Genomic DNA, 19,535 nt, shown 5'->3' on the forward strand with positions numbered 1-19,535 from the left:
CAATACACAAAGCAGTCTTGGTTTTAAAATCCATGCTGTTGCAGCATAATTTAAATGGTGTATTTATCAGTTTTAAATGTCATTTTGCTTTTCCAGTCTTTTGTATATGGGCACAATACTTTTTGTAAATTTTTTTTTATTTAGTTGTCTTTCTGTCTTTTCTTTCTGGTATTGGAAGATTTGAGCTCTCTGGGTTTTCACGGTACTCCTCTGATCATTTTTCATAGTGGTAAAAGTCTGTATTTTTGTATGTAGGAGAAATGGAAGTTTTCTAACACTTATCCCAATCAATATAGTACGGAATCATTTGTGAAGGACTTCCTGTTTAATAAATGGACATATTAAAGTACTAAAGCAGTGTCGTCATCTGTAAACACGGCCTGGGCTGGGCTGGGGAAATTTTCTTCCCAGGGGCTGGTGTGGGGCTGTTTTGGATGTGTGTTGATAATTCAGAGATGTTTTTGTTAATTCTGAGCTCACCCACAGCCAAGGCTTTTCCTGCCCCTTGTGCTGCCATGCTGGGGAGGGGCTGGGGGTGCCTGGGAGGCTTAGGGGGGGCAGGGCCAGGACAGATGACCCCAACTGACCACAGGGGCATCCCACACCTTATGGCCTCAGTATATGAAGGGGGAAGGAGGAGGAAGGGGGCACTTTTGGAGTGATGGCGTTTGTCTTCCCAAGTCACCCTTCCAGGGGATGTGGCCCTGTGGCTCTCCTGGAGGTGCTGGACACCTGCCTGCCCATGGGAATTCATTCCTTGTTTTGCTTTGCTTGTGTGCACAGCTTTTGTTTTTTCTATGAAATTGTCTTTATCTCACCACAGGAGTTTTCTCACTTTTCCCCTCCCCATTCTCTGCCTGATCCCAGTGGTGGGAGGAGAGCGAGCCCTGCGAGGGCCTTGGGGGCTGCTGGGGTGAAACCTCCCCGAGAGGCAGCAGAAGCCCTGAGTGCAGCCCTGGGGGGTGCTGGGCTCATAACAAAGCCAGGCAGCTGCAAAAGGCACTTGGTGTGTGGGACAGCGTGGGGGAAACACCCAGCACGGGGGGGGGGGGGGAAACACCCAGCACGGCAGCCCTGGCTGGGGCTGTCCCTGGGACGCTCCTGGAGCAGGAGGAACCGTGGGAGAGCCTTGGGGAGGGCAGTGGAGCAGAGGGAACGTGGAACTGCTCTGCTGCTCTCAGGCTGGTGGTGGAATTGCTCTGGGAGCGGCTCTGCTGCGCTGCCATGGGCTGCAATGCTCCCTCCTGGGGTCTGCAGCTGCCCAGCTGGCACTGAAAGGGATTTGGGGGCTGAAATGCCCCAGCAAGTGGGGGAGCACTCTGCTGCCTCATGGGCTGGTGCTGCAAGTGATGCTGGGGGGGTTTTGGTTTCCAGGTGCTTTAGGCAGAGGTGGAAGCACTGAGTCAGTACAGGTGAGAGCTGTGAAAGGCACGAGGGACGGGAGAATCTGGGATTTGGGAATGTGGCTGCTGCCCTCTGAACGCTGGGGAGGGACCAGGGCCAGGTGGGGAGGGGGACACAGCTGCTGGCACAAGGGAAGGATTCCCTGAGCGAGCCAGAGGCTCTTACAAGGGGCCAGTTCATTTTGCCTGTGTGGGGCTGTCAGCAGCACTGTGGCATTACCCAGGGTGGTATCCATGCTGCTCCTGGGGCAGGAGAAGCTTCATCAGCTGTCAAATTTAAAAAAAAAAAAACAACTGTCTTTTAGTTACTGGATCTTCCTTCAGTCTCCCGGGAAGACTGTAATTAATTTATTCATGGATCAGGCTAACAAAATGTGATGGGCTGTGTCCAAAATCCATAAAAGAAAAGGACAAGTATTTCCTGGTGAGAATTAACATTGGAATCAGTATTTTCCTCTTCACAGAAGCGGATTTAAAAATTTACTTATTTTAAAAAAACAAACAAAACCAAACAATCAGCAAAACCCCACAAAAGCAACAGCAATTAAAAAAACCAAACCAAAACCAAATCCCACCAACCAAAAAAACCACCAAAAAAACCAAAACCTAACAACCCCAAACCTCCACCCAAACTCCTCCTCCCCAAAGCCCCAAACAAAAACACACTTGAATTTTCTGGGTAGCGCTGTTTTACTTACTGGCCTGGAAGCTTTACAAAACACTGAACACTGAATTCTTCCAGTAAAGGAGTGTCCTAGGGCGACTGTCTGTGTTGCAGTGGGGACTCTTTGATGCACTCCTGTTTATTTATTCCTGACTTTTTAAAGATCCTGACTTTTAAGCCAATACTCCATGCACAAAGGTGTCTCAAGCATCCCATCGTGCTTGAGATGTATATTCTCAGTGCTTACCTGAATTTCTTCTGCTTCCTTGATGCATCCTCTCTGAGGATTAAAGGAGGGCCAGGTGAGGCTGCTCTGCACATGCTGCACATGTGGCATTTGCCCTTGGAGGGCCCTTTGTATCCTGGTGCAAATCTGGAGTGAGGCCACTCAGTGATATTATTTCTGACCAGGACTGTGCCCAGTGAACCTCCTTAGAGCAGGACAATGAGTGGAACCAGGTGCTTGCTGAGCAGAGCATCCAGTTGTGTTCTGCTTTCCAGCATACCAGGCTGTTCTCCACCACCACAGCTGCTGAGATGCTCTGCTCTTCCTTGGTATCCTGGAAGTGACTGTCAGATGGAAACTGAAGACTTGAGGAACTTCAAACAGAATCAAGTGAAAAGCACAGTTAGGTGGAGTAATGGACAGAGTGTTCAAAGGATAACAGAGCCTCTTACTTCAGAGCCTTACTTATAGAGCCTTTAGATTCTTAGAGTCTAAAACAGCTATTTGGAAAGGTATTTGAATGCCTTGGAAAGATCTTTGGAAACTCTTTAGTGTCACCTGTCCAAAAATCACTGCACAAGTCTGAACAAGTCCACAGATAAATGGAAAAGCTTGGTAGGAGGGAGAGAGCCCTTCAGGCAGGTGAGAGCTGTGTGAACTCACCTGAGGTGCCACTTTCCCTTCCTGTCGGTGGCTTTGAGGTCATGGAACTTCTGGCATTGTTCCTACAAGGATTCATCCACACATGGGGTGGAAACTCCTTCTCAGGCAGGACACCTCCACCTGGAACTCCAGGTGGCTGAATGAGGGCAGGGATTGGGCTCTGGGGGCTTTGGAAGCAGCTCCTCCACGGGACATGAATGACTGTGATTGGAAAGAGGTGTCTGAGGAGGCCACTGAAATCAGCACTCAGTTAAGGGCTCCACAGTGCAGGTGGGGTTTGTGCTTGTCTCCTGAATTGCAGAGAGTGCTCCCAGCACCCTTTTGATGTTGTCAGTTGAGGAAAAACAAGCAAACAAACAAAAAACCCAAAAAGCCAAGCTCAATTTTTCCTCCATGTGCCCCAGAGCCTGAACTTGGTGCAGTATTTGTGGCAGAATATGGGCAGAAGACTGAGTCAGCTCCTTCCACCCCAATCCAAACTAGCTTTGAAGTAATTGTTTTAAATCTAATTTTCTGAAATGATATCCCTAAAATACAGAACCATGTTTTCTTTCAGTCATGGGAACAGATCTTTTTTAATAAAAGGCTGGGATCTTACAGAAGTGCTTGACCCTGGGAGCAAACTGCTTTGAAATAATCAGAGCCATCAAGGACTAAAAAGCCTGCAAGGAAATTCTCTGGGCAGGCACCTCACTCACTGCAAGCTGGTAAAGCAGTCCTGAAGCAACTAATGAACATTTTGTTTGCTGCCTGTTTACTTTAAATGAACATGGAAAAAATTACCAGAAAACCTCAGTATATTCTGGGTGTGTGAAGGATGAACCCGAAGGGGACTTTCTTGCTTACAGGGTTATTGGTTGCCAAGAGAGAGCACTGAATCCACAATGTCTACTCAATAGTTAGAACAAATTCTTGGTTAAATTTTTTCATCTCATGCCCCAAGGAAGAGGCTTGTCCTGTGGCTGGTCCCTAGAGCTGGCTCTGAGCTGTGCCCCTTCCCCAGTACAGATTTAGGATTCCTGAAGTCACAGTCCCTTGTGCTGGGCAGAGGCAAAGCAGCAAAGTCAGCTCTTCAAGTAAGTAAAGACACCCAATACTTCTATTAAAAGAAGTTTAATCCAGCATGGTTTCTTAATATTAACCACGTCTCCAGCTGTGGCATGCAGTACATTTTTTAGTTAAAAAAAAAAAAAGAGAAATACAAAACAAGTATAAAAATGAGCCCAGGTCCCCTGAACATCACAGTGTGTGCCAGTAAAATATGACAAGAGAAGGGAGAGAAACACGGGATTTTGCACAGGAAAAGGTCCAAAGAAATCTTTCTCATAAATTAGAGATTGTCTGTTCCATTTAGAAGCAACCACTTGTTTTGCATTGACTCTGTCAGTGGTCAGGAAGCAGGAGATGTAGGAGCTGCCTGCTGGACAACTCTGAGCCTGACCAGCACCCCCTGGTCCCTGCCAGCTCCCCTGTCCTGCTGGCAGCTGGAACCCAGGTGCTGATTTTATTCCAAAGGAAATTTGCCTTTATTGTTTCATCCCTGGTTTTCACTTACTCTGTCAGTACCATCTGCTCTCATTTTAATCACACCTCTTCTGGTACTGTATTCATTTTTAAAACATCCATGCAGGTTTCTTTGCCACAGACCTGTCTGATGCCACCTGTGAGGAGCGTGCCACGCTCTTCCCAAGCATTCCCAAGTGTTTATAAATGCACACAGATATATTCCAGGGTAGGTTGTGCTACCTGTCAAAACAGCTTGTACATTCTGAGGGCTTTTTCCCTGGAATACAACACCACAAGATAAATCACATCCTTCCAGGGGAGAAAAACCAACCCAACCCATCCCACCTAGGCACACTGAAAAAAGGGGGCTGGGGAGATGAATGCATTGCAGTCATTCTGTAGTTTGGGGTTGGTTTCTTGGCCTTTTCACAGTGGGGAGGAGGCACTGCCCTCCTGGGGCCTGGCTGCATTCAGTGTGGCAGCACCAGTGGCCAGTGGCACAGAGCAGGACATCAGCAGTGGTGCCTGGGGCACAAACACCTGCAGGTTTCACCAGGCAGGTCCTGCTGGGAGGTATTTGCCAAGCTTGCCTTCCCTAGCTGTGCAAACACTCCCAGGGCTTCTACAAAAACAGGACAGGGCTGCCCAGAGCTGCCTCACCTGCTCCACCCCATCCTGTGGGGAAAATGCAGCAGAGGGGATGTGACTCCATCCAAGCAGCTTAAAACAAGGAATACTGAATGTTTGATGAGCCAGCTGCCCTGAAGCACCATTATACTTTGAGGTTTGCTCTTGCTGCAGATTTCCAGTTGTCACCTTTCCTTGTCACAGATAGACAGGAGATACAAAGGTATTGAAAACAATGTGTTAACTGCAATCCTTGCCTTCAGTGCTGGGGAGTATTCAGACTTTGGATAAAGAAATACTGTTAGTTAATCAAGAAATATACAAACAGGAGTCCAAACCTCTCCTCTTTGGCACATCAAGAAGTATAAAAGCTCTAAGTGTTAAAGGTTTGGAATTGTGAAAGCAAATTAAAAGCTATAAATGTTAAAAATGCTGCTCCCACTTACTCGGGACATGGACGTGCTGAGTGGGGAGGGGCACAGAGAATGGAGCTGTGTTGTTTGGACAGATCTGCTGTAGGATCTGTAGTTGCCAAGGAGCGTTCAATGGCACTGGGAGTAGTCTCCTTTTCCACATCACTGCCCTGTCTGTGCTCTGGTCATTCCATAAACAGTGAGGTGGAAAGGGGCTGAAATGAGGGGATATTTCAATTGGCAGTGCATTCAGCAAAGAGGAAAGTGCTTGATCATCTTCCCTTCACGCTTGGTTGGTGTTTGGTTCTTCAGTCTGAGTCAGAGTCGGAGTCCTCATCTGAGGGGTGAAAGAACGAACAAAAGTGAAAATGCAAACTGGAAATGGCCCCCAGCTGTGGCTGTGGCTGGGACACAGAGGCTGTGCTGACAGGGTGTGCCTCGAAGGACACAGCAGGGCTGGGAATGAACACCTCTGTGAAATGACAGCTCTTGCTGAGGAGAGGGACCTGAAATGGTGTTTGAAGGAGTTGGGAGATGCTGCTGAGAGGCCCTGCTGGCATCCTTGCTGCTCTGGGCACTGCTGTGTGCTCAGCAGCCCTACACCTCTGAGATGCTGAGAAATCCCAGCAGGCCCACAGAGCTCCATCCTTCTGGCCTCAGCACTTAGGAGCCCCTGTGTAAGCACAAGTTGGGGCTGCAGGGCTGAGCCCTCCTTGCATGGCCACAAACACCAACAGGAAGCTGTGTGACTGCACTTCTGTGAGTTTGTGTATTTGTGCCTCCATCTCCAGGGGAATTAGATCTAATCTGTATCCTAATTCTGCACCATTGCCACCTGATCATCTTCTGAAGGCAGTTCAATTTTTAGCTGTTACAGTCTGTTTCCTGTTCCTTTTATTCTTTTTTTTCCTTTGTCTCTCTTTTCAGTCTAAAGCTTGAAAAAACACTTAACAGTCTACTAAAGTCCCCAGAAGAGATCGTGCTGCTGTTCACCTCCTAGGATTCCATACACACCTTGGGTGTTTGGTTTTGCAGGGGTTTTAGATACAGTGTTTTGAGGGGATCTGGGATATTTTTTTTTGTTTAAGTGTGGAGCAGTCTTTTTAATCCATGTGGGTGCAATAAGGAGTCAAAGGGACATGATGCCTGATTTGGGCTCCTGGAAACTACACAACAACTACCCCTGTCCTGACCTGAACTGGCTTTGAACACCAAACACCTTCTTTTTATCTTCTCCTAAGTGGATCTGTCTGAAGTGAACTATAATTTAAAAAAAAATTGATAGCAACTTTGTTAATTTTATACTGTTTGACCCTTGGATTTCAAGGTTATTTGCTCACAGATGGTCAAAGATCATAAGAGGCAATCATGATAAGGAAATGATAAAGAGAAAAGCACTATTTGGACACAAAAAGCTGTGGATTAATGGACGTTAATTATAAGTTACCAAAATAAAAAAAAAAGGTAGAAGTTTGCTTGTTTTACAGCAAGACATTTTAATAGGAAAGAAAATCTGTGCTGCATGGTGATTTCTATAATTGGATCTGGGGCTTTTCAAAGCTAGATGTGAAACTCTGAGAAACTTCACATTCCTGGCTTGCAGGTTATCTTCATAAATCACTGGAATTCCATTTGCAGCTTCCTAACTGAGCAGAGCTGTGGCAGACAAACCCAAGAATAGAAACTGCTCTTACTGAGCAAGAACTCTTGCTCCCTGCAAAGGGTGAAATGGAGAGGGAAATCTCACACTGCAGCTTGTGTGACAAGCAGGGAATTTTACCCACCTTCTGTCGTCTTGTGCCCCTCGGGGGAATCGGAGCTGCCTTGCTTGAGGAAAGTGACCAGGTCATTGAAGGTGATGTAGAAATCAATGGCAAACACAATGGTGGCTGCAAACCCAAACACCTGAAAGGGCAAAAAAAATGCTCTCCTTAACAGCTCCAGTCTGTCAGGGACAAACCAAACCCAACCAAACCCACACAGGAAAAACTCCATGGTTTTTTTAGCCCGTGCCTTTCCAAAAAGGCAGGGAAGAGAAATGGTTTGTGACACATTACTATCACCTGAATTACAGCTGCTTTGGGAGCCTGAGAAGTGACCAGGGGTGTCTTTATCCCTCCCCCAGGCTGCAGCCCTCTTGGGCTCTGGGAACGTGCTGGACATCAGCATCTCCTTCACCTCCACTGTCCCAGGGCACCTCTGCTACCAAGGAATCGCCTCCATTTCTTGGGAAATAATTTCCCACTTGTTTACAAGGAGATGTGTCTATTGCTGAGTGAACTAGACAGACTAATATGATTCTGGAATTCTCTCTCCAGTGTCAGCAGAGTTGTGCCAAGCTGGGTGGTGGTCTAGGAGCCTGGGCTGAACACACTCCATTGCTCCATGGCTCACTGCAGGGACAAAGATTAAACAAGATTTGGGGTTGTATTGTGGGATGGTTTGGGAAGGACTGCTGGGCACACCACTGGGCACTGTTCTTCCCAAGCTTAAAAAACTGTTATGCAAATTTTATTTATGTTGCATACATTATTGATGCTTAGAGTCAAGTTCCAGATGCAGGGGCTGTATTGTATTTCTGACCACAAAATGCTGATGGGTGAAGGCTCTCTCCTGGGCAGTCCTTGTACTGCAGGGTAAAATGACACTGCTCTTGTTTCAACTCATCCAAGTAAAACTAAGCAGGAGAGGCAGGAGGTTGAAATTACTTAATTTAGACTGGCCTTAACAGTAACAGGTTTGAGTTCTTTTTTTTATCATCATCATCATCATCATCATCATCATCATCATCATCATCATCATCATCATCATCATCATCATCATCATCATTTATTATTATTCCCTCCATTCAAGGATCTTGACACTCCTTGCAGGAGCAGCTAGTAAAATGAAAAAGCAGAATAGGTGCCTTCCCTAAGGGTACAGTTAACACTGAGCAGCTCTGTTGGGGTGAAAAAAATATTCATTGGTTCAAGACATGTTTTTCTGAATAAGTGACCGTTTCTTTGCTTTAGGCAAATTAATTCTCAGTTAATTGAAGAAACTTCTATGACTTGCAGTGGGGTCATGTTTGAACTGTTTCTTAAGTACATCCATGTACTGAAGTGTACTCAGTTCACTGCAGCACTCAGGAGGAAAGCTCATGCCTACTCACCCCTGCTGCTTTCGATGCTCCATCGCTGTATTTTGAGACAGCAGCAATTGAAATGGCAAAGTAAATGATGGCAGCGGTGACACAGCGCAAGAAATCCTGTGGAAGAAGCAAAGGTGCATTCTCAGACTGGTCAAGGATTTCCTCTAAAAACCATCCTGGAAACTAACACTCAGCCCCTCTGTTGTTGCATCAGTGGCTTTGCTGGCGTGTGACCACAGCCTGGTTTGCTGTAGAGGAGGAACTGCTCATCTGTGAAACAGTTCTAAATAAGAGAAGACCAGAACCTTGGCATAAACTTCTGCTCTTAAAGATGCTGGGATAAATCCTGCTGCTACCCTGCCTGTGTCAGGCAGACCTTCCTTCAGCCTGGGAAGGGCTGTGTGGGGCGTTTGCCTTGGAGCACAGCAAGGGCTTTAATGGAATGATCATTAGAAATGCCTCAAAAACCTTGTGCAGAACTCCTTTGAGCAGAACTCCTGTGGCACCAGAGGCTCAGGAGGCCCCAGCTCTGTGGGAACAGGTGCCTGTCCCTCTGTGGATGCAGGGCTGTGTGGTGATCTCCAGGGAGACCTGTCTGTGCAGCTCCTCATTCAGGAAGCACACACTTGGTTTAGTGTTGGATGATTTGTCCACTGCCAGCTGCACCAGCCTGCCCCAGGAGCCTGTGCCTGGTGTGATCCCTGGCATATGTCCTGCTGGGCACACCCTGTCACACCAGCAGGGATGTTGTCTCTGCAGGGAGCTTTAAACACAGAGCTGTGTCCCAGGGCATGTGCAAATCACAAGGGCTGCAATAATGGTACCCTCAGCTCTGTTCACAATTAGCTCTTCTGCTTTTCCAGAACAGATGGAGGAGTAAGATTTGTCTAAAATCACAAATCCTGCAAGAAACCTGACTCCTCTGAAGTCAGGACAAGGTCAGTTATCTACATTGTGTGCCTGCAATATGTTATGGTAATGGCCATAATAAACACACAAGTGCTTTTTTTGTCTTAGTTCTGGAACCAGATGCATGCAGAAAATGGGAAAATGATGGAACAGAGATTACCAGCTGAGAGCTGTGCACAGTCATAGCCAAAGTCACTGATATTGTTTTATCTACCAGTGGCCTTGCTGAAGTTATTTTTATACACTGAGAGCTCAAATTCAAATCTCAGTGCAATGAACTACTGATGGTAGCAAAAGAGAATCGAGATTGATAAGATAGCAGGGTTTTTTTAAGTATTTGTACTGCAAGGCAGCTGCTCCCTTTGCAGTGATATTTGAGACTGCAGGGACATCCAGTGGCCAGGGCTCTCCTGCAGCCCCAGCAGCCACTGGGCTCCTTTGTGAGCACGAACTGGCCAGAGTTGCCCCTTCCCAGAGCAGCTCAGACTGTCTGTAGGTGTAACTCTACCCGAGAATTTAATCACAGGCTGACAAAGTCTGCTCATTATCAATAACACACCTGTTTCCCCCTCTGCAAGGGTGGCAATAAGGCTCCCCAGCAGTCAGACTTGGGCTGATGCCGGCCCTAAGCCACCTGCCTGGAATTGGGCATACACTCTGTGCTTTGATAAAGCCATGCTTTGTGTCAGTACCCAAAAAGCTGCAGTGCAGTGCAGAGCAGAGCATAATTTAGAGTGTTCTGGAACCTTCTGAAGCAGAGGCGGCAGGGACAAGTTTCTAAGAGGGCAGCAAAGTTGTAACAGTCACCCTGAACTCCTGCCCAGCCCCTTTCCCTCCCTTCTCCCTGAACAATTAAATCTGAAGGTTTCTGTTGCACATCTCACTTACCGCCAAAGGCCAGTGGACTCCTTTAAACTTCTCATTAAGCTTGGAGGCGTAGGCAAAAAAAAGAAACAATGCCAGCAGAAACTCTAGGAGTGGTGCCATCATGAAAGAAGCTGCTAGAGATGCAATATAGCAGATAAAGATGATAAATGACAGCACCTAAAGTAAAGGAAAAACTCGTAATTATTTGCATGGAACAGCAGAGCCGTAGGCAGCTAAGCAGCTTTGAAGTGTTATTTTCCCTGTGTATTTCTGTCAGTGCTGCTGCTGCTGGGATAGCTTCAGCATCCTGCTTTTTTTATTTTTCATTGGGCCAAATGATTTTTCTTGTTCAGCACAGAATAAATCTGAAGTAAGGGTGTTTGTTTCCATGTGCGTGAAATCGCTTTTCTGGAGCATTGGGTGGATTTGCACCTCTCGAAGTCAGTAATTTGCTCTGGACTGTAAACAGCTCTGACAACATAATTCTGAAAATAGAGTGGGGTGTTGCCAAGCAAGCACAGCTCTAAGCTTTCAGCTGTGACAGCTCTCATTTGAAATCCAAATCAGTGCTCAGACAGCCTGAAGTAACTCAGCATTTATAATCTTGGAGTTGAAAGAATAAAGTCTGCTGATGATGGATAGAAAAGGGCCAAGAATTAATTGTTCTGCCACTTCTGGAAGTGTCTGGTTCCAGTTTTCCAGCGTAGCAGCTGTTTTAGAGAGTAATAAGACATATAACTCCCATAGATTTCTTTTATCTCAATAATGTTTCCTAACTCTAGTAAATAATAAAAAATGGCATTTTTTTCCGCACCAAATTGAAATATCTTTGGAATATGGCTCAAAATAGAAAGTTTCACAAGGGGAAAACAACTGAAGAAAATGCATTTTCACCTAAACCAGCAGTACCAGAGTGCTGTCCTACACTCCTGGACTGTGTTTGTCTAAGTGGATGGTGAGGGAGCCATGGAGAAGCTCAACACCATTTTCAGTTGCTGTTCTGGGGGCTGGTCACCTGCAAAAAGAGGCTCCAGTCCTCCTGTTTAACTGCCTTGCATGGGAACTAGTTGCTGTTTCAATCAAATTACCCTGAAGTAACAGAAGTAGGCAGGATGCTGAATTACACATTATTATGTACCACTTTATCCCTGGGCTGCTCTGTCCAGCCTTTACTCCTGGAGACAAATCTCGGCCTTCCCAAAGCTCAGGGACGCTTTTGATCAGCACAGACTGAGCATTAGATGACAAAGATTTTTTTAACTTCTAATTCCAAATCAGGACACTGACATTCCCGCTCACACAGCACTGAAAAGAAATGGATTATTTTCCTGCAGATGGCACATCTAAAGGCAGATGTAGCTTCCTGCAAAGGTAATCAATGCATGTGCCTCATTAAATTTCAGCTCTGTGGATTTCTTTCTTTGCTGCTACCATGGGTTCCTGGGGACCACCTGCACCTCAGAAAAAAATCATCATTACACTTGACTGATAAGGCTCCTATAATTACTAATTGGTAATTGCTCCTTTGAGAAGTCATTCAACCCTCAAATACATGTATCAAAAAAACCTTTTATGTTTAGGGGACAACTAAGCAGTTCTATCCCACTGAAATAACTTCTTGGTGCAATTAATTACCAAGTCTTTATTCTCAGCCTGTGTTTTGGGAAAAGCAGTCAGTGCCTGAGCAGGATGCTAACAGCTGGAATAAACTGTTTTCATCCATTAGGACTGGCTGGTGAGGTTAGAGAGGATGTGACATTTTTAGTAAGGGACTATATTTATCTTAAAGGTCTATGCATTGTTCTTGTTTCACTGGGTTCTAAGAAACTGAGCTGGGACAGTTTATAGAGCTCACTTCTGCATGGGCCTGCTAGCTGGTAATATCTGCCCCATTTGTTCATGTTTACCCATTCTGAGTTGTTTACTGCTCACAGAGCCTCTCTGCAGGTTTTTCTTATTTTCATAAAGTGGAGGGAGTTCATTCCCTGTATCTCATCCTTAGTGTAGCATTTTCTTCCTATGAGCTAGAAGTGGTAAGAACTCTTTGAAGGGAAGTGGATTTATCAGAGCTTGACAGCTCCGAAGAGGAGAGAGGACTTTGTTTTTCCCATCACAGCCCCTATTCCCTTCCCACCCCAAAGAACAAAACCTGCACTTCCTTTGTGAATCCGCTTCACTTGCGTTTCTGGAACATAATTTAGACACAGTTCTATGTCTTTTTGTAATAAAAAGAAATCACCATCTATACATGACATTTTCTTTTTGTCCTGGTGTTGAAAAAAATCTCTTCCTCTTTGTGGTAAAGGCAGGTGTGTGATGGCTGAGCTGCAGGGGTGACCAGCAGCAGGGAGATGGGTTCAGGGCAGGTCCCACTGACCACAACCCTTCCAATGGCAGATCCTTAGACTTCAACTAAACCTAGTGATCTCTGAAGAAAGGATTAAATGCAGTGTTAAATAATACATCCTACTGGAGCAGTGAGGGGAGGCAGAAAGGCAAATTTCAGATATGTAAGGTGATGCTGCACAGCAGAGATGCCTTTGATGTCGATTCTCTTTGCATCAGTAACTCCTGTGCTCTAACTGCTTTTGCACTGAGAAAAAAGCTTTCCTGACAAAGTGTAAAGTGAAAGGAAGCACCTTTGTGGTCTGTTCTTATCAGTTTTATGGCAATTTGTGCCAGGGAAGGCTCCTGCTGTCTCCTTTCAGCCCTGGGCAGGCGTGAGGCTCAGACATGAGCTGGACTCAGGGTGAAACAGGAGCTGTTCTGTGGCAGGAACACACCAAGGAGCCCCTGATCCCAGGTGCTGGGGTGCCAGGGGATCCCTGCTTCTGTGCCAGGGAAGCTGCTGAAGAGACAGATCAGTCTGAGCATTTCAACTTTCTAATTGGGTCTGACCCAGAGAAGCTGGGGAAAGATTAGTTGTTTATTTTAAAATCTGGTTACCAGGCCAGTCACTTGTTCAAACCAAGCCCTGCATGAGTGGTAGATGACAGCAGTGTCCTGCTGCCTGCTCCTCAGCCCTGAAGGTCAGTCACTGCATTCCCACCCTCAGTGGTGGGATTCACTCCAGCCTGTCCTGCTCTCCACTTGTCAGCATCCCCTTGTGAGGAGAACTGCACCTTTAGGCACACTGAAAAAAGGGGCACCTTTTGATTCACAAGAACCCATTTGATTTCAGTAGATTACTGATGGTATTAGTAAAGGGGAAAGACTCTGAAGTCTGGTAACTGGTCTGCAGTTAAACATCATTCCTCATTCTGGAGGCACTCAAGATTTTATGTGAAATAAATGCCTATAAAAGAACAGACCAGATTTTGAGAATGAAGATTTGAAAGATGGTATTTTTGGACACCTTTTCTGGGGGAAGGCTGGAAGGCACAGAAGGGGAGGGAGGCAGACCTTGGAAAGAGCCAGAGGATCAGGAGGAAGGAGGTGCCTGAGGTCTGTCAGGTGATGACCATAGCACTGCACCTTGGTACTGCACCTCGCTCCTTGGTTTTCTTCTTTTCTGTCTCCTGTCACTGCCCTGACATGGATGTTAATGCCAACTTCCCTGGTAGCTTGGGAACAGCCCTGTGTAATACAAGAGCCCACAAATTGTAGGGTTTTGAGATGTTTCTCATTTCTCCTTGTGTAGAGCTCATTTCCTCTTCTGACAGCTGGAATGCATGGACTACTTGAGCAATACTGGATATTACCTATAACTGTCTTTTCTGAATTACAGAAGTGAGCAGATGCCTTTTCTGACCATTTAAGTGCACTGCCACTAACTCAAGCATTTGATGTTATCCTAAAATTTTAAAAATACACCTCCCCTCCCACAATACAAAGACTGCAGTGCCAGTCTGTACTCAGAAATAATGACACCTACCTACGTACTTTTCCAGACTTTAAGACTTCGTGAAAAACATCTTGCAAACTGAAAGGGGCTCTAAAAACTCAACAGCACCTTTCAGAATATACCCTGACCCTTCCAAGGACTGTCAAATGTTCCATTGCACATCACATCTGTGCACCTCTGCATCTCTTTTCCTGGAGCTGTGTGTTTCAGGGACACTTCAGAGAAAGGTCAAGCAATGGGACCTTGTTTTTGTTAGAGCTCTGTATCTGTGCTTAAAAAAAAAAAAAAAAAAAAAAAAGGCAGCTAGAGAGGAAGTCTGTGAGTCTCCATGCAGTTGCAAGTTCATTTCTAGCACTTTCAGAAAGCACTGCAGCTTCTGGGAGAGAAAAAAAAAGCAGCAGTGTTTTATCAGTTTTGTCAATTTGTATTTACACAGCGTTTTTCTCTTCCCCTCACTTGGGATTGCACCCTGAGCACTGAGAGCAGCCGAGTCTCAGCTCTTCCTGAGCTGCTGATGACAGGTTGGTGACTGCTGCCAGCTTCACTGAGAAGGAATATCTGCATGCAGGAAGCTCTAACACAGCAAAGAGCAGGATAGGAACCTTTCATAGCTTGGCAAAAAAATAATAAAAAATCCTGGCAAAAAAGCAGCCTGACTGTTCACTAAGCACCTTTTATGTACACTCCCATTCACACAAAACCCTTCTTGGGTATTGTGTTTCAGAAAGTAACTTTCCCATTTAATCCCATGCAATTATTACTTAATATTGTGTTGCTGGGCTTCTTAGAGTGGCCAGGCATTACAAAGTTATACTTTATTGTACAGCCAGCTTGCAGTTCAAGGCCTAAAAAACAATCCTGACAGTGGTTAGAGAGCACAGTGTCCCTGAAGGGATGGAGGCCTGAGCAGTGCTGAGGTCATGGCAGCTCCAGAGGCATTTGTCTCCCCTGAGGAGGGAGAACAGACCTGCTGGAACCCACTGGGAACATGGGGATCCTGGGAGGCATCACTGCACCAGCTCCTCATCTCCTGCTCCCACCTCCTGCCCCTCATTTCTTGCCCCTCATCTCCTGCTCCCACCTCCTGCCCCTCATTTCTTGCCCCTCATCTCCTGCTCCCACCTCCTGCCCCTCATTTCCTGCCCCTCATCTCCTGCTCCCACCTCCCTCCCCAGGAAAGAACAGCTTTGCCTAAGGCTTTACGAGTGGGTAGCAGTGTCATCTTCTGGACAAGAGTGCGTTTTGTTCTTGTGTTCTTGTCAGACAGACAAAGTGCATCGCTCAGTGGTTTCTGCTGTTCACTTATTACTTCTCTGCTGCACTTGTTGAGGAGGTGAAATTCCTGCTTCCTTCAGAACTGGCTGCAGGAGAGGCCTTCTGGCTACAGACCCTGAGAAAGGCACAGGGGCCTCTTCCAAGGAGAGTTTACACCGAGCATCTGGAGTTTCAGTTACGAAGGTCAGGTCAGAGGAGACTGGAAAGACAGGAGAAAGACAGGAGAAGAGGAGAGAAACAGGCACAATGATTTCTACATCCTTTTATGTCACCACAAAGGTGGCACAACTTTACCTATTCTCACGGCATTTTTATAAAAACAAAAGAAAATGTAGTGCCACTGTATGCTGGCTTCAGGAGACAGGAGATGCCAATTAAAGCAGCCACGAGGGCTTGAGTGGAACAGCCAGGTGAGCAGCAGAATCCACAGCTGGGGATCCTGCCCAGGCATGCTCTAGTGCCAGTGTGAGTGGCTATTAAATGGTTCCACCACAGGACACAGGGAACTGAAAACTCATCTCTTGAAGGGTGGAAAAGAGAGAGGATGAGATGCTGACATTCAACACAGCAACTTGAATGCTTAGGAAAAATGAGCAGCTTAAAGAAGAGTGTTAAAAATGTGTGGAAGAAACCGTGGAATGGGGCGGGGGGAAGAACAGAGAGGAAAAAAGAGTAACCTGCAAGATAGAAAATGGAGGGAACAAGGCAGTGAAATAAACAGGATTAGGAGAGATAGTGAAACTTATAAACGTATTTGATGCTACGCTTCTTGGTCTTTACAGATGCCCCAGGTGAATAAAAAATTAATCAGGCAGGTTAGTGGGGAGGTGGACTGGATGCTCCCCAGAGGCCCCATACAACCCCAACTATTCTGTGATTCTGAGATCAAAAGGAACAGGGGATGGGGGGAGGATGTCTTCCTCATCTGAATAAAATTTGAGATAATTAAGCCTCTACCTGTTATCAAATCCATCCCCAGCCTGGCCTGTTTTAGGAGAAGAACCCAGATTCCCAGTTTACATGGGTACTGCACCAGAGCAAATCACACCTGAACATCCAAAAGATCTTCTGTGTGGAAATGTTTTCAAAAATGGCTCGAGAGCTGCAGAAATAAAGTGCATTTCTGGGGAACTGCCAAGATGCTGAATAATATGACATTTGTAACAGTAATGAGCACCCTACTTTGCTTCTAAACAAAAGGCACTGTTCAAAAAGTGCATCCATGAATATTATTTCCATACATTTATGCAGAACCCAACCCCACCCCACATTAGCACTGTGTCAGAGGAAAAATTAAACATTAAAGACGAGAAATACAAAGCTAAAGATGAAACACAGATTTAAACCATGATAGATTTAACTTGGACTCATCTTCAATTATTTGGCACTGCATTTCTCTAATTGTGTACAGGCTGCATTTACTCTGGGGCCTGTGTTGTCTTCAAGAGTTTCTTCTGGCAAAGCTGAGACAACTGGAGAGAAACTACTGCTGTCTCTTGTCTGCCAGGAAACCACGTCCTGAGCACGTGGGCTTGGCCTGCAAGGAGCACAAGGAAAGCTCTCTGCAGATGGGATTTCAGAGCTGCTTTCAGCCAGCCCAGCCCTTGGGAAGCCCCAAGTGGCCTTACAAAGGATAAACCCCTGTTTTCTCAAGACAGAGCAGTTTTTATTACTCCAAGGAGGCATCGTCAGTACTTCTCTATGACAACAAAAGGGTGAGTCTGATCCCATGACCAGAACAGTATTCCTCCAATATGTCATCATTCTGAGATGTTAAAAGCCAGGCTGTCTGAAAGCCATCATTTAGTGGCTGTAAGCTTGTAAAGGAAATTCCAGTGTGTGTTATAGTATGTAACAAAAACACAAGCCAAAGGAGCCAGGTTAGCTGGGCTCTGGTATCTTCCAAGTGTGTGGTTTTGTAAACTACAGATGTTGTGTGAGTGATGGGGTAACTGAAGGAGGGATGGGGTAGCTGGCATTTTTTTGGTGGAGCTGATAAAGCCCACAGCCTGCTGCCACCCAGCCCAAGGCTTTCTCCACCACAGAAGTCATCCTGACCTCCTGAGTGAATGCTTTTCCTCTCAAAACCAGCCTCACATCTGGCTGTTCCCTGTCTCTCTGCCACGGGGCAGTGCCCGCAGCCTCACAAGCCCTCAGAGCTGGTCCCCACCAGCTGGTCACAGAAAATCCTGCTTCCGTCTGTCTGTTCCTTAAATTTCTTTTGCTGGAATATCCTGTTTTCCTTCCCTGAGCTAGCACAGTGGACAGCCAGAGACACCGTGCACATCTGAACAGCGCTCCATGGACCTGACTGCCAGTTTAGTCTGTCCTGATATTTGACTATCTGCTGCCAAAACTCCAGCAGTGTTTGAATTTATAATTATTTCTAGCAAAAATGATGTTGAACATCATTCAATCAACGAGATTCCTATTCAGAAGCTAAATTTTGGTGTGAAATACCCACTCCCCATGGGGTCAGCGAGCTCCTTTCCTATCACATGGGTACTGTTTCAGCTGTCAGGTTCTAAGCTGAATTCTAAAATTCCAGAAAGTCTCACACCACAGTCACTGCCCTGGTCCTGCTGCCAGGCCAGGTGTCCCTGGCCCTGTGCCCACCTGGGCTGGTGCCCAGCTGCTGTCTCGGCACCCCAGGCTCTCCAGCCCAAGGGCTCGAGCAAGCGCATCCCTCTGAGGGTCAGCGGCAAACACGGCTCGGAGGGCTCGGGACAGCAGCTGAGTGACCGTGATGCACAGCCTGATACCGCACATCATAAATTCATGAGTAAAGTCTCTCCTGACACACTCAGGACAGGCTGCCCCCTAACCTGGCACCAACCAATAATTCAAACTGCAGCCCTAGTGGTTACTGCATTACAGCGCAAATAGCTTAGAACGAAATCAAAGCGCTTTTTTACCGAAAAGGGGTCCCCGACAGCGAAACACACTTAATGCACTGGAAGTCTAACGTGACAAGTTCTGGTCTCTAACATGCTCTGCCTTTATTACGCTAAATCCATTATACTCTGAGGCAGCCCTGCAGTTCCCTCATTGCTGTACGGCTGTTTCCCCGTTTTCCCCTTGGTTGTTGTCTCTCTCTCCCCTCGATTGCTTTCCACAGTTTTCCCCTCAGTTGTTGCCTCCCGCTCCCCTCGGTTGTTTTCCCCCAGTTTTCGCCTCAGTTGTTGCCCCCGGTTGTTTCCCCCCATTTTCCCCCTCAGCCGCTGCCCCCGTTCCCTCAGCCGCACAGGGAGCGGCCCGGGGCAGGTCGGTCCGGCGGAGCCCGCTCGGGTCCCGGCCGCCCCGGGAGTGGCTCCCACAGCCCCCAGCCCCGGTGTCCCGTCCTTACCGACTCTGCGAGCAGCAGCTGTCCCTTGCGGGAGCGCAGGAACTCCCGGGGAGGGAGCAGCGAGCTCAGCCCGGGCGCTGGTGTGTCCCCCGCGGACTCGGGGTCCTCCATGGCCGCGGCGGCGGGCGGGGTGGGCGCGGGCTGGGGCTGGGGCTGGGGCTGGGCTCGGCTCAGCTGGGGCCGGGCTGGGCTGGGCTGAGCTCGAGCCGGGCTCGGGCTGGGCGCGGGCTCAGGCTCGGGGTAGGGGGTTGGCCGTGGAATTTTTTTTTAATTTTTTTTTTTTTTTTCTCTCTCTCTGAAGGAGGGAAGCGGAAATCGTGACACTGCGGAAATGTGAAAAAAAACTTTCAGCATCCCCAGCTGTGGGGGGCGGCCCCAGCGCCCGCCCCCAGCCCCGGGACAATGGAGCTGGGCTGCCGCCTTCGCCCGGCGCTGTCTGCGGCCCCGGCGGCAGCCTGCCAGCCGGCCTCGTGTCCCGCCGCTCCGAACACACGGAACCGCCGGGCCCTGCGGATGGAAGGGGCCGCTGGAGCTCACCCAGCCCAAACCCCGCTCAATTTCAAATTTCAGCATCCAAATGCCTCGGCGAACGCTTTAGCATGAAATTTGCATGGCACAAGAAAATCTTTCCAAAGGATGGTTAGTGGGTCATTACATTT

The 19,535-nt window shown here is 47.2% G+C and overlaps 1 protein-coding gene across 1 annotated transcript; it reads right to left on the reverse strand.

The window, feature by feature from the left end:
- Positions 1-3,973: 3,973 nt before the first annotated feature.
- On the reverse strand, positions 3,974-19,270 carry CMTM3 (CKLF like MARVEL transmembrane domain containing 3). The gene is made up of 5 exons (XM_084215056.1): positions 18,877-19,270; positions 10,433-10,588; positions 8,657-8,752; positions 7,287-7,407; positions 3,974-5,839 (listed from the first exon to the last, which is right to left on the reverse strand). The coding sequence occupies exons 1-5, from the start codon at positions 18,985-18,987 to the stop codon at positions 5,811-5,813; spliced, it is 513 nt and encodes a 170-aa protein (XP_084071182.1). The 5' UTR covers positions 18,988-19,270; the 3' UTR covers positions 3,974-5,810.
- Between the last annotated feature and the right edge of the window lie 265 nt (positions 19,271-19,535).

Source organism: Fringilla coelebs (genome assembly GCF_963513975.1).
Source record: "Fringilla coelebs genome assembly, chromosome: 14".
In the NCBI taxonomy this organism is placed as follows: Eukaryota; Metazoa; Chordata; class Aves; order Passeriformes; family Fringillidae; genus Fringilla; species Fringilla coelebs.

Coding starts and splice junctions, on each gene's coding strand:
- CMTM3 (XM_084215056.1), bottom strand. CDS start 18,987: ATGGAGGACCCCGAGTCCGCGGGGGACACACCAGCGCCCGGGCTGAGC. Junction 10,589..18,876: donor AGCTGCTGCTCGCAGAGTCG/GTAAGGACGGGA, acceptor CCTTTACTTTAG/GTGCTGTCATTTATCATCTT. Junction 5,840..7,286: donor GGGGCACAAGACGACAGAAG/GTGGGTAAAATT, acceptor TTCACCCCTCAG/ATGAGGACTCCGACTCTGAC.